The sequence below is a fragment of the Pinus tabuliformis genome, chromosome 9 (genome assembly GCF_031772625.1).
Source record: "Pinus tabuliformis cultivar Carrire ecotype Pingquan chromosome 9, CPIR1, whole genome shotgun sequence".
Lineage (NCBI taxonomy): Eukaryota > Viridiplantae > Streptophyta > Pinopsida > Pinales > Pinaceae > Pinus > Pinus tabuliformis.
The window spans coordinates 1,015,479,026-1,015,492,827 of NC_142307.1; the positions used below are offsets into that span (position 1 = coordinate 1,015,479,026).

The 13,802-nt window shown below is 40.5% G+C and overlaps 1 protein-coding gene across 1 annotated transcript; it reads right to left on the minus strand.

Moving 5' to 3' along the window:
• Positions 1-12,964: 12,964 nt before the first annotated feature.
• Positions 12,965-13,438, minus strand: LOC149152159 (uncharacterized). Its single transcript, XM_089443397.1, has one exon. The coding sequence runs from the start codon at positions 13,436-13,438 to the stop codon at positions 12,965-12,967; it is 474 nt and encodes a 157-aa protein (XP_089299523.1).
• Between the last annotated feature and the right edge of the window lie 364 nt (positions 13,439-13,802).

Here is a 13,802-nt window from a genome sequence, read left to right on the forward strand (position 1 = left end):
CCATCTTCATCTCAACCAGCACAACCCATTGTAGTTCCCATCCACCATTCTCCGGGAGTTATGGAAATATTTACACCTTCAGTGTTACCTGGTTAGTTGGCAGTATTACCTTAGACCTATGGCCAGAGGCTTCCTCTATTTGATGGCAACCCAAGAGTAACAACGCAACAACATATTGATAAGATGGTTGATTTCATGACTTATAGGAAGTCGATGCTAAAATGAGACTGATAGCTCAAAGTTTTTTGGGAGACGTGAAAAAATGGTTCTGTGGTTTGGCAACAAGCTCTATTAATTCTTCAGCTAGGCTCAATGATTTTTTTTTAGCTAGATGGTGGGAAAATAAGAATCCATTGCAGATCTTGGTAGAATACAACACCTTGAAGAGGAATCCTAATGAGATGGTTCAAGAATTCATTATAAGGTTCAATCAGGTCTACAATTCTATTCCGGACAACATGAAACCTCCACCTGATTTGGCACTTCAGCATTACCTGGATTCTTTTGATCCAGAGATGTCCTATCAGTTGAGGGAAAGGGATCCCACAACTCTTGAAGATATGCAGAACAATGCAGTAAGTGTGGAAGCAAACCAAAACCATGGATAGAATGGCCGACCTGATGATAAATTCAGTTAGATATCCTGAGCCACAAGCTAGAAATCCTAACTTCATAAATCAGCAACAACCTCAGTACAGGATAAAACAAAGAGAGCAGAAGGCTTCTGAAGCATCAACATCTCAGCAGCCTATTCAGACACCCTTGCAGTAGAATTATGCTCAAGGAGAATATGATGATGAAATAGAACCAATTGTTGAGGAAAATCACTTCTTTAGGGAAGATCACCATCCCATTTTCTTGACTGAAGATGAGAAGTATGTCGAGAAGGTGGAGGAGCCTAAAGATGAGGACTACATACTGGCAAGTGACAATGCATTGGAAACCCAAACCAATGATTATCAAAGAGGATATTTAAATGCTCTCAGTTCTCAGCAGAATCAATATTCTTTGAGGAATAGAGATGTCCCAATCATTCAGAAAAGGACATCATTGCAGAAAGACACCCAACAGAAATCAAATCCTCAAGGAAATCAAAGCAAAGGTAAAGAGCTGGCAGCAACTGATCAAAGTAGAACAAAGCAGCCATCTATAAGTATTTTGAACAAGGATCATGACAACCAAAGAAAGGATCAGATACTGAGAGATCTGCCCGAGAAGAGAGACAATGTCCAAAAAGAGGTAGATAAAACTAGCTCTTTCAATCTAGAAACTGAAATTTCAAAGTTGAAAGTGTCAATCCCTCTTACTGAACTTGTCAAAAATAGCCATTACAAGTCTGATATAATTAAAATGCTTAAAGTTGATCCTACATCTGACATGGTTAATATTGAAGATGACCAACCTGAATTGATTTTTGGTCCAGCCATAGATGGTCAGTCAAGTGATAGTGATGTTCCTCCATTTTATCTCAGTTTGAGAATTCACCAATTCATTCTTCACAACTCCATGCTTGACTCCGGAGCCTCTCATAACTTAATGCCAAAAGCCATCATGGAAAGGTTGGGTCTAGATATAACTCGTGAGTATCATGACTTGTATTCTTTTGATTTTGGAAAGGTCCACTGTCTTGGTCTAATTAAAGACTTGGTAGTATCTCTAGATAAAATCCTTGCCAAGAATGTTTTAATGGATGTGGTGGTAGCTGATATACCACCATAGTTTGGCATGTTATTATTGAGATCCTGGGGACAAAATTAAGAGGCACACTGCAATTAGACTTCTCTTATACTACCATCCTAGTTTTCAGGCAAATGAGGTTGTACCGAGAAAACAAAATGAAGTTATGATAACTAGCAAGGAGAAACCCAACAATCATCCCATAAATGTTGTACATACATATTTAGAGTCATTTATTTTGTATAATGATAGTGGACTGAACGAAGTAGATAGTCAGCTTGTAGAGATTAAAGATGTACCGAATATTTTCAATACTATAAGGGTAGTTTCAGACCAAGAAAGAGATGTGCTTCCAAACTCATCCGAACAGCCATCAGACAAGGCAGAAAAAGGTTCAGATCAGTCATCAGGGAAGGTAATGGAAACTTCCCAAGAGTCTGAAGTGAAAGTTCAAAAAATTGACCCAAAACAGCAAAAAGATGAATAGCTCTTGGAAGAGGAAAATGGCCTGTGGACCATGGACTTTGATGGTGCCCTTAGGAAAGACGGAGCAGGTATTGGTATTTGGATTAGAATTCCACATCATCAGCAACAAGGTAATCTCCCTCAGCATGTTAGATTGTGCTCATACAAGTTAGATTTTGATTGCACTAACAATGAAGTGGAGTATGAAGTGTTGATCACAGGTTTGAAGATCTTGAAGAGGTTAGGTGCCCGCAAAATTTCCATGTATGGTGATTCGGAACTTGTAATTAAGCAAGTTAAAGGTGAATATCAAGCTCACCATCCACGAATGAAACATTATAGAAATGTCATTTTAGATATTCTTAGAATGTTTCCTGAATATAGACTTTCAGTGGTACCAAGGACTCAAAATCTTATGGTAGATTCATTGGCTACAACTGCAAGTAGTTTTAAAATTCCAATTTTTTCTAACAAGAAATTCGAGATTCATGTGAAGCATCGTCCCTCAGTTCCTGATAACTTGCGATATTGGCAAGTATTTTGGGGTGAAAAGCAACTGAATAACTTTCTTTAGAGTGAAGGAGAGTTTGAAAATTGTTCTATGGACGAAGTCTATGATGAAGATGATCAAGTCATCGAGGTAGCTCAGGTTGATATACTACAGCTGAAAGATAACAATATTATAAAAGGTCTCATACCTTTGGAATACTTGTTTGATTGGGATGATGTAGCAAGGAAGCCTACATTGGTTCCTACAGAGAAAGGTGTCAAAGACATGAACATCAGAACAACAGACAAACCAAAAATGATCAAGCTGTCCAAATCATTATCTCCCGAAGCAAAAGAGAAATACATTCGTTTACTGTCTGAATTTTCTGATGTCTTTGCTTGGGATTATGCAGATTTGAAGGAGTATGATAAGAAGATAATTCAACACACAATTCCAATTAAGCCTGATCAAAATCCCTTTAGGAAAAAACTAAGAAGGATCAATCCAAGATTGCTGCCATCCATAGAAAAAGAAGTTAATAGACTTTACAAGGTGGGCATCATTGTTCCCATTAGATTTTCCGACTGGATATCAAATCTAGTTCTGGTGAGAAAGAAGACCAGGGAGATAAGGCTTTGCATAGACTTCAGAAACTTGAACAAAGTGTCTCTGAAAGACAATTACCCACTTCCAAAAATGGACCATATTCTTCAAAGAGTTGTTGGCACTTCCCGGCTTTCACTTTTGGATGGTTATTTCGGTTACAATCAAGTTTTAGTGCATGAGGACGATCAGGCTAAGACGACATTCACCACACCTTGGGGCACATTCAAATATGCAAAGATTCCATTTGGTCTAAAAAATGTAGGGGCCACTTTTCAGCGTGCCATGGACATAGCATTTTCAGATGAAAAAGATGTTTTCCTAGTTGTATACTTAGATGATGTAACTGTATTTTCACATTCAGATGATGAACATTTGCATCATTTAAGAATCATTTTTTAGAAGTGTAGAAAGTTCAGAATCTCTCTCAATCCAAAGAAAAGTATGTTTGCTATGGAGGAAGGAAAACTCCTCAGCCACATCATTTCAAAATATGGCATCTGGATCGACCCTTCAAGAGTAAAAACCATTCAACAAATTGATTTTCCTCGCAGGCTAAATTTCTTACGAAGATTTATTCCTAATCTAGCTGAGCATCTTAGAGAAATGACCAATATGTTGAAAACGAATAATGAGGTAAAATGGTCCGAACAAGCTCGTAAGTCCTTTCATGCGGTCAAGATTGCCTTAACTACTGCCCCTGTTTTGATTAGTCCTGATTATATCGATGATTTTATCATATTTTCATTTGCTTGCGAGCATACTATGGCAGTGGTGCTAATGCAAAAAAGGGATTAAATTGAACTGCCAATTGCATTTTTCAGTCACAACATCAAGGATGCAGCTCTTAAGTACAATATCATTGAGAAACAGGCATTAGCTTTGGTAAAGGCAATCAAAGATTTTAGAATTTACATCTTACATTCACATACTCTTGCTTATGTGCCTAATGCAGCGGTAAAAGAAGTCCTTGTGCAGAATGACCCAGAAGGTAGGAGAGGAAGATGGATAGCAGCACTATTAGAATATGATCTTGAGATCAGGCCTACAAAGCTGATCAAGGGTCAAGGCTTAGCCAAACTCATGGCCGAGTCAAACCTTCATGCTCTAGACATCAACCTTGTGGCAGCATTGTCGGACAATCAAGAAGAAGTGGATCTCATTCAGGTATCTGATATATTTCTCTCATCTCCATGATATTCTGATATTATTTATGTACTTCAGCATCTAAATCCCCCTCCAGGCATGTCTAAGGCTAAGACCAGGTCATTGAAGTTGAAGGCTTCTAGATATTGTATCATGAATAGTGCACTTTATTGGAAAGATCTGGGAGGTGTATTGCTGAACTGTTTGACAGAAGATGAGTCCAAAGAAGTAATAAATGACTTCCACAAAGGATATTGTGGGGGTCACTTGTATTGGAAGACTACGACCAACAAAGTACTAAGAGCGGGTTACTATTGGCCTACACTTTTTGCAGATATCTACAAGGTAGTGATGAGTTATCACGAATGTCAAGTTTTCCAAGGTAAAAGAAAGCTTCTTCCTTTGCCTCTACAACCTATATCAATTAATGCACCTTTTCAGTAGTGGGGCCTAGATTTCATAGGTGAGATCAATCCATCATCATCCGCACAACACAAGTGGATATTGACAGCTACAGACTACTTCACAAAGTGGATCAAAGCAATCCCAACCAAGCAAGCAACTGATTCAATTATCATTCAGTTCTTAGAAACTAATATCTTGTCCTGTTTTGGTTGTCCTCATAAGATTATCATAGACAACGCAGCAACATTCAAGTCCAAAAAGATGACTGATTTTTATGACAAGTACAACATAAGTTGGGACATTCTACAACATACTATCTGCAAGGAAATGGTTTGGCAGAGTCCTCCAATAAATCCTTAATCAACATCATCAAGAAACTATTGGAGGCTAACAAAAAGAATTGGCACAAAAAACTGATCAATGCATTGTGGGCAGATCGGGTGAGTAGTAAGAAATCTCTTGGGATTTCTCCTTTTCAAATTGTCTATGGAGTAGATACTGTTTTTCCTACATCATTAGCAGTCCCGGTCATCAAATTGTTACAAGAAGAGGGAAGTGAAGAGAGAATGATATGCAACGCCGAATCAATCAAATGATTCACTTAGAACAGACATGGGAAGAGGTATTTCAGAACACCTCCAAGCTTCATGAGAAGATAAAGAGGATCTATGACTGGAAAACAAAGGAAGATGATTTCAAAATTGGAGATGTGGTACTTCGTTGGGATGCTAGAAAGGACAAGGGTAAGCATGGAAAATTCGAGAATTTATGGAAAGACCCTTATCAGATTTCAGCTTTTCGGGGACAAAATGCTTTCTTATGAGAAATTTTTTTGGCATAAATCACACTATGATATATTTGTCGACACATTTCAAACCAACGAGTGTGGTTCATTGTTAGGACAAGTTGAAGAATCAGACCATGGTTGCATGCTAAATAGGGAGAGCAGATCTTCCAACAACTAAGTTTGACTAGGAAACAGTTATATGGGACTGACTAACGGCTATATTTGACCATATAATGGCTAACTTTGACCAACCAATCAAACTTGACTGGATTAAGGGATAAGGACATGGACCAATTTTTTTATTAATACTATTTTAATTATAATAATTTTATTAGATAAGTTTAATCAATGAATTAATATCTATTATTGTAATATACTCTGGGTTCTTGAATGTTAAATTAATAATTTTACGAATATTGTAATGCTTAACTAAACTTGTAGTTTACTAGAGATTTTTCAACGTAAATCACAAGATCTATCATTTGTCGACGTATTTCTAACCAACTAGTGTGGTTCATCATCAGGACAAGTTGAAGAGTCAAATCCAGATTTGCATGTTAAATAGCTTCGAGCAGAGCCTCCAATGGCTAACTAGGCCAACGACTAAATTAAGGCTTAAACCCTTAGTTGGTCATACGGAGTCCTTCATAAAATACTCTGCCTCCTTTATTAATGAACTCAAGGACATTAAGCTTGCCCCTGGGGACATTCTTGTCAATTTTGATGTTGTTTCCTTATACTCTTTCATCCCCATTAATGAGGCCTTGGAGGTTATCAACCGCCTAACAGATCCTGACACTGCTCGGTTAGTTGAGATCTGCCTCACTTCCACTCTTTTTCAGTTTTGAGGGAGAGTTCTTTGAGCAAACCTGTGGGGTTGCCATGGGCCCCTTTTTGTCGTTGCTAACCTTTTTATGGAAGATTTTGAGTCCAAGGCTCTTAACTCATCTCGTCTCCTGCCCAAGCTATGGAGAAGGTATGTGGATGACACCAATGTTATCTGGTCTCACGACTAAGATGAATTAGATCTCTTCTTTGATCATCTCAACAATCAATCCTCGGCCATAAAGTTCACTAAAGAGCAGGAGGTTGATGGGTGCCTACCTTTCCTTGATATTCTTATTTCTAAGAATAGTGATGGCTCCCTCTCCCACCAGGTTTTTCGAAAGAAAACGCATACGGAGCAATATCTTCATGCCAGTTCCCACCATTTCCCTACTCAGAAGATGGGAGTTCTCAATACCCTTGCCACTAGGGCCCTAAGGATCTCAGATAATAAGAGTTTTGAGAAAGAAAAATCCCATCTCCTTGATGTCTTTGTCGAGAATGGTTATAGTAGACACATGGGACAGAAGGCTTTCCTAAAAGCTACCAAGAATTCTCTTGCTAAAAGGGAGCCGAAGGAGCGGATTCCAGGTGTCCATCTTCCGTTTGTTCAGGGGACTACTGATAAGATTGCAAGGATTCTCAAGATTCATAGTGTCCCTGTAACCTTTAGGCCCCTTAACACCATTCGGATGTCCCTCAGATCAGAAAAGGACCCTATCGACCCTAAAGATATGAAAGGGGTATATATTATCCCTTGTTCCTGTGGGACCCCCTATATTGGTGAGACGGGTCGCTCCATCAGTCAAAGGATCAGTGAACACACTGCTGACCTTAAGCATAGGAGATCAAAGTCTTCAGCTTTAGCTGAGCATGCGGAGAAAACCAATCATCACGTTTGTATTGAGAAGGCTAGTGTCATTGCCAGAGTTTCACAGTTCCATCATCAGAAATTCAGGGAAGCTCTGGAGATTGAAAAGAGGCCTTGCAATCTCAATAGAGAGGATGGCTGGAAGATCAATAGATGTTGGGTCCCAGCTCTCTCTTCCTAGTCGCTTTCTTCCATTCCGCCTGTCCTCCTCCCCTCCCCTCGTTTCTTGTCTCTTCTTTTTATAAATTATTATTATTTTTTTTTTTCATGTATTTATTTTATTGATTTATTTTATTTTCAATATTATTATTATTTTAATTTTATTTTCAATATTATTATTTATTTATTTTATTATTATTTATATATTTTAACTATTTATTTATTCATGTATTTATTTATTTATTTTTATTTTATTTTATTTTATTTATTTATTTATTTTTAATATGTTTTATTCCAACACTCATATGATAACTCTATAAATAGTTAATGGTTCTTTTTATTTTTATTTCCTTGTATTTATTAGTTAATCCCCCTTTAAGTAACTATTATATATATATATTATATATATATACAAGAACGGTTATAGTGTTTCATTATCTGCTTGGAAAATGGCCACATATTCGGTTACAAAAGAGGAGCAATTTCCAGCATGCCTTTCAACCAGGAGGGGATTGGCTTTTGCTCTTGTCCACTTCCTCTTTTTACAATTTTCAAAATGTTCTTTTGATGCTGATTGTCCTAGATGAAAGATGCAGACAAACTGATTTAAAAGATAACAGTAAAACATGGCTTTTCATGGAATAGGAGCCCACAGAGATTCCTTGTTTCTGAGAATAGTTCTAGCGTCTAAGTGGACTGCAATGTTTTCTTGGGTGTCTGCTGCTTTATTATTTGTTCTCAGTACATGAAAATATGTCAATTGTAGGGAATTTGAAATGCTTTTGATTCTGGTAAGTAGCCTTGCTAGGTGCAGATCATTTGGGTTGGAGTTGGTCACCATAGCTCTTATGATTACTTGGGAGTCTCCAAAAATATTAGCTTCCCGAATTCCTAGCTCCTTGAGGAAGATTACCCATTGCAAGAGGGCCAATGCCTTGGCTTGCATGCTAGATGTGTGGCCTAGACCCCAGGCAAAATTATGAGAAGAAGTGTTGTCTGGCATAATAATGTGTCCTCCTGCCCCGGCCTTCCCTGGATTCCCTTTAGCTGCTCCATCAAAAAATAGAGATGGAATTAATTGCTTGGACATCCATTCCTGAAAGACAATCTCATTTTTCCTAATTTTCCAATCTTCAAGAGTTGGGTGAGTCTTCTTTTTTTATGGAAGCTGAGCTTAAGGGTAGTACCTAGCTCTCTGTCTTTCTGACTAAGATTTGAATCGTCGCCTATGCCTTCCAACCACTTGCTTAATTGGAATTTCACTGAATTGGTTACTATTCTATTATCCTGGGCTTTGTTATGGAATATCCTCCTGTTCCTTTCTAACCAAACCTGCCAACTAGTAAATTTTGGCAAAGCACTCCATGCTGATCTGATCTTTTTGTTTTTTGGTTGAATACCTGGATATCTGGCCATCCAGCTTGCGAACAACTCTTGAACTGAGGTGGGAAAATTGAGATCAAAATTCCAAGTATCTAGCAGCTCCTGCCAGACAGAGATTGTGTAATTGCATTTAATCATAATATGGAGGGTGTTTTCAGAATTTGCCTTACAGAGAATTCATCTGGATGGTCCATTAAATCCTCTTTTTTGAATTCTGTCCTCAGTAAGAATTTTTTGATGGCAAAGGATCCAGCAAAAGTGGTCAATTTTTGGAATAGATGGGAAGTTCCATATCCCCGCCCAAGGAGTAGGATTGGGAGGAACGTGGGGGTGCTCTAAAAACTTAGAGTATCCCTGCTTGACAGTGTAACCTAAACGACTTTTCCCCCAGCCTCTCGCGTCCTTCCTGTTTGCATGGATAGGGGCCAACCCGTGTAGATGGGCTCTGAACGCTGTCCATTCATTTTGCAGTTCGCTGGGCACCGATAATTGTTTCCAACCCGTCCAGGATTCCTCTGTCCACAACGAGATGTCCCACAGAGTGTGGATGTGAGCTGCATCCAACCAGTTTCTTAGCGCTGCAAAATTTTCGGCTTCTTCCAGAGGAGAGCGATCCATAATTCTGTCATTCCATAACTATATTCTCTTGCCGTTTCCAGGGATCCAATGTGCGTGGTTTTTTATCATCGGTGCGATTCTATTGATGAAACTGTTGAAGTGCATTCTGAGAAAATTTTTTGGGTGATCTAAACACCTGAGCCTCGAACCTCTAAAGTATTTCCTCCATAATGCAATCTGAGCCCAGTTTGGTTTAGGAGCAATTATTTTCCATACTAATTTGGCTCCCATAGCTAGATTTTGAGCCTTCAGGTCTTTGAGGTTCAGTCCTCCTTCAAGATATGGTTTTGTGACTGTTTCCAATCTAATTAGGGAGAATCTCTTATCATTTTGCTTGCCTCCTTTCCAAAAAAAATGCCTGATTAATTCTTCCATCTTCTTTATAATTCCCACAGGTGCCAGGAGGACATCAAACTTGAAGATCGGAAGAAGACTGCTGAGAACTGCCTTGACGAGTACTGCTTTGCCGGCAATGTTAAGCCAAGAGGATCCCCAGGCTTGCATCTTTGTTCTTTGAATTTGTCTAAGAGAGGAGCCTAGTCCTTTCTTGATGCCCTCTTATTGAAGATTGGTAGTCTAAGATACTTGAAAGAGGACCAAATAGTGGAGGCTGCAAATCCCAGACATCTAGCTATGGAATTTGCAGTGGAAGCAGGGACATTCCAACAAAATATCTGACATTTTCCCTTGTTTAGCTCACTGCCTGAGGTCTTACAGAAGTCATCCAAAACTGCTTTGAAGTTGATAGCTGATTATGGAGTTGCAGCTCCCAGAAGAAGGGTATCATCCGCAAAAAGGGCATGGTTGATGTGCTTCACCCCACTTACAATGCACAGCCTGGTGATAGCATGATCTTGTTGCTTTTTATTCAAATAGAAACTAAGAACAGAATCATGAATGACGAAAAGGAGGGGTGAAAGAGGGCACCCCTGCCTCAGTCCTCTAGAGGCTTTGAAAAAGTCAACGGCCCTTCCATTCACCAAAGGAGCAATCCAAGGCTCCGAAATACAAGCTTTTATCCACTTTATAAAGCCTTGCCCGAATCCCATTTTAAACATTACATCAAACAAAAAACTATGTCTAACACGATCAAAGGCATTAGCTAGATCTAGTTTGATGACCATACCTTTTTCCTTTCGATGTTGGCTAGAATGGATTGCTTCTTGGACCAGCACGAAGTTGTCCACTAGCTGCCTGCCTTTGATGAATCCCCCTTGGTTGTTCGAGATGATTTTGGGGAGGAATCTTTTCAACCTGTTTGCTATCACTTTGGTGATCACTTTGTACCCAATGTTGCATAGTGAAATTGGACGAAATCTGCTGAAGGTGTTTGCCCCTTTTTCCTTAGGGATGAGGGCGAGAAATGCCGAATTTGTGCAGCCTCCAATCTTCTGACAGTCCTATGATTTCTGAATCATTTTGAGGAATTCCTTCTCAATTATCTGCCGACGGGTTTGTAATAATCTTGGAGTAAAACCGTTCGGGCCCAGGGCTTTATCGGGTCCATGGCGAATAGAGCCTCCTTGGTTTCTTTGAGCGTGATTTTGCTTTCTAGAACCTGATTTATTTTGGAGGTGATGAGCTTAGGGACAGCATCTAGAAGGCTGTCATTTTGGTCTGCTCTGATATCTTCCCTGTACAGCTTCTCAAAATGCTCTGAGGCTGCCTTTTTTATGTTTGCAAAGTCCCTTAGGACACTGTTTTCTTCTTTTATTTCTATGATGGAGTTCCGACCTTTCCTAGCTTGAGATTGTTTGTGAAAAAAGGAGGAATTCCTATCTCCAGCTTTAAGCCAAAGACTTCTAGATTTGAGCCTCCAGTACTCTTCTTCAGCCAGGCATGCTTTGTGGAATTTTTGCTGAAGTTTGGCTCTTTTTCCAGATCTTCTTTTGAAATTTCAGCTGTCTCAAGTTGAAGGTGTTGCCTTTCAAGTTCTAATTGAATTTTTTTCCTTTCCTCAGCTGGATTGGGCAAGGTCTTGGCCCAATTTTTTAGCATGGCTTTCACTCTTCTGATTTTTTCCTCCCACACAAAGAAGGCAGAACCCTTGACTGGGTTTTTTGAGCAGTTTCTGACCTTATCCATGAAGTCCGCCTCCTTGATCTAGAGAGAGCTGAATCTGAATATGGAATAGGCCCCAAATCTTTAGTGGTCAGCAATTCCAAGCTGATAGGCTTGTGTTCTGATGTACTGCTGTGCAGGATGCGTGATCTAGCTTCCAATCCAATGAGAAGGAAGGAGCTTTGCACCAAGAAACGGTCCAGTCTTGCAGCTATGTGTCCTGGTCCAGCCATTTTGTTTGACCACGTGTACTGGCCAGTGGTTGGCTTGATATCAATCAGATCCCAATCCTGCATGAGATCCTCTACTGTTTCTCTTGTCCGTTCTCTGAAAATACTACCTCCTCTCTTTTCTGATGACATGAGAGTGAGGTTGAAATCTCCTGCAATGATGATGTTCCCCAAATATTCCAGATCTGCCAGGTTTTTGATGGAGTCCCAACATAGCTTCTTTTCACCTGCATGATTAGGAACATATACATTGACCAGACTAATAATTTCTTTAGATTATAAGTGCTGCAAATTTAACAATATCCAATGAGTATTCAGGGACTTAGAGATGAGGGAGTACTTATTTGGATTCCAAAGCGACCCAAGTCCTCCTGAAGCTCCCTGGGCTGAGGTTGCATGCGCTCCATCTTTTTTCCAAAACTTTCTACTTGCTTGGAGGAATGCTGATTCCTCCATTTTAGTCTCCTGGATGAGGAGGATATCCGGGGTTTCCTGCCTTATCAGACTTCTCATCGCATCTTCCTTGGCTTTAGATCCCATTCCTCCGCAATTCCAGGAGACTATCTTCATTATTTACTTTTGCTGTGGTGAGCTCCTTTGGAGCCCTGGGTTTGCGTCTTCTTTGTCTTCATAGTTTTTGCTAGGAGTTTCTCTAGCGTAGGCTGGCTGCCCTGGAGCTTGTCTTCGTATGTTTCTTTCTCCCTTTTTCTTTTGTTGACATTCGGCCTCTTGTAGATCTTCTGGGGGTGGACTGCGATTCCCCTATTTCCCTTCTTCCTCCGATTCCTCGGATTCTTGGGTTTCTTCCTCGTCCTCTGACATCTTACCTTTGGATCTCTCTGGTTCACTTTTAGATTTAGGCGGAGAGACTTCTTTCGGGGTTCTATCTCTTGGATAATTATGGTTTCTGATCCAAGGATCTCAATTCTGTTCCCTTGACTTTCCATGGGCGGCTGCTAAGCAGGGCCCATTTGGGGGGCTCTGGTGTTAGCATTTGCAGACTTCCTGAAGGAAGTTTTGGATCTCTTCGCCTGGTTCCATCCTTCCTTCTTCCCTTTTTCTTCAACCCCTTTGGACGGGCAATCTCTAGCGAAATGACCGTAGACTTGACACTTCCGGCATTTGAATGGTAGCTGCTCATAGTCCAGTTTCTAAATATGCATCCACGGACCCGCCCTTATTTTGATAGCTTCTGGAAGACCGAACTCCAAATCCACCTCCACGCAGATTCTGGCGCAGTCATACTAGTCTCTATTATTGGCCCTGTCTATGAATTTCCCCAGGGTGTTTCCGATGTGTTTCAGGGAATCCCAGTTCCAACAATGGACCGGAAGATTGGGGAGTCTTACCCATACTGGGACTGCTGAAGGTACATCCATTGCCGGGTCGAAATCTGGCATCCATTTGTTCAGGTACAGCCCTTGAGGCCTCATGAAGTAGGGGCCATTTCTGAAAATAAGGTCCTTGTCCTCTTTTTCTGAGAATTCAAAGAGGAAGCATCCTCTTCCGAGGAAGTAAGATGTTACCTTGCCCTTGATCAGCGGAGCCCAGTTTCTGGAGACCCAGTTCTCTGTTGATTTTGGTGAGGGCCAGAGGCCTGTAAACTGACCCACCAGGGCTCGTTCTGACAAATAAAGAGCTACTTGGATCGGACCTTCAGGGAGAAGAGCGATCTCAGGGATGTCTACGAGCCTTTTTACGAACTTAGCGGCTTCCATGGCTTTCTTCTTGGGTAGAGAGGCCAACAAGGATCTGAAGGCCTCGGCAGCAGAGGATGGAGGAGGGGAGGAAGATCCCAGGGGGGATCCGGCTCCTCCATGGAGATTCAACTCTAACCCTAGGCAGCCGTAGCTGGAAGCTAGGGATTTCGACGGGCGATCTCTGGACGACCGCAGCCAGAAGAAGGGCCACTTGGCGGACCCACTCGCAGCTGCCGAAGGATGCAGAAGTGGATGAGGCCGCAGGGATCAGATGCGCAGGGTGCGGACCTTGCGGAGCAGGGCCAAGCGCGCAACAACTACCAACTAACTATTATATTATTAACCTACGATATTAAATTAATTATATTTTTATTAAATTAAC

Bases quoted from the DNA above. Each gene is read 5' to 3' on its own strand.
- LOC149152159 (XM_089443397.1), bottom strand. From the start codon at position 13,438: ATGGAAGCCGCTAAGTTCGTAAAAAGGCTCGTAGACATCCCTGAGATC.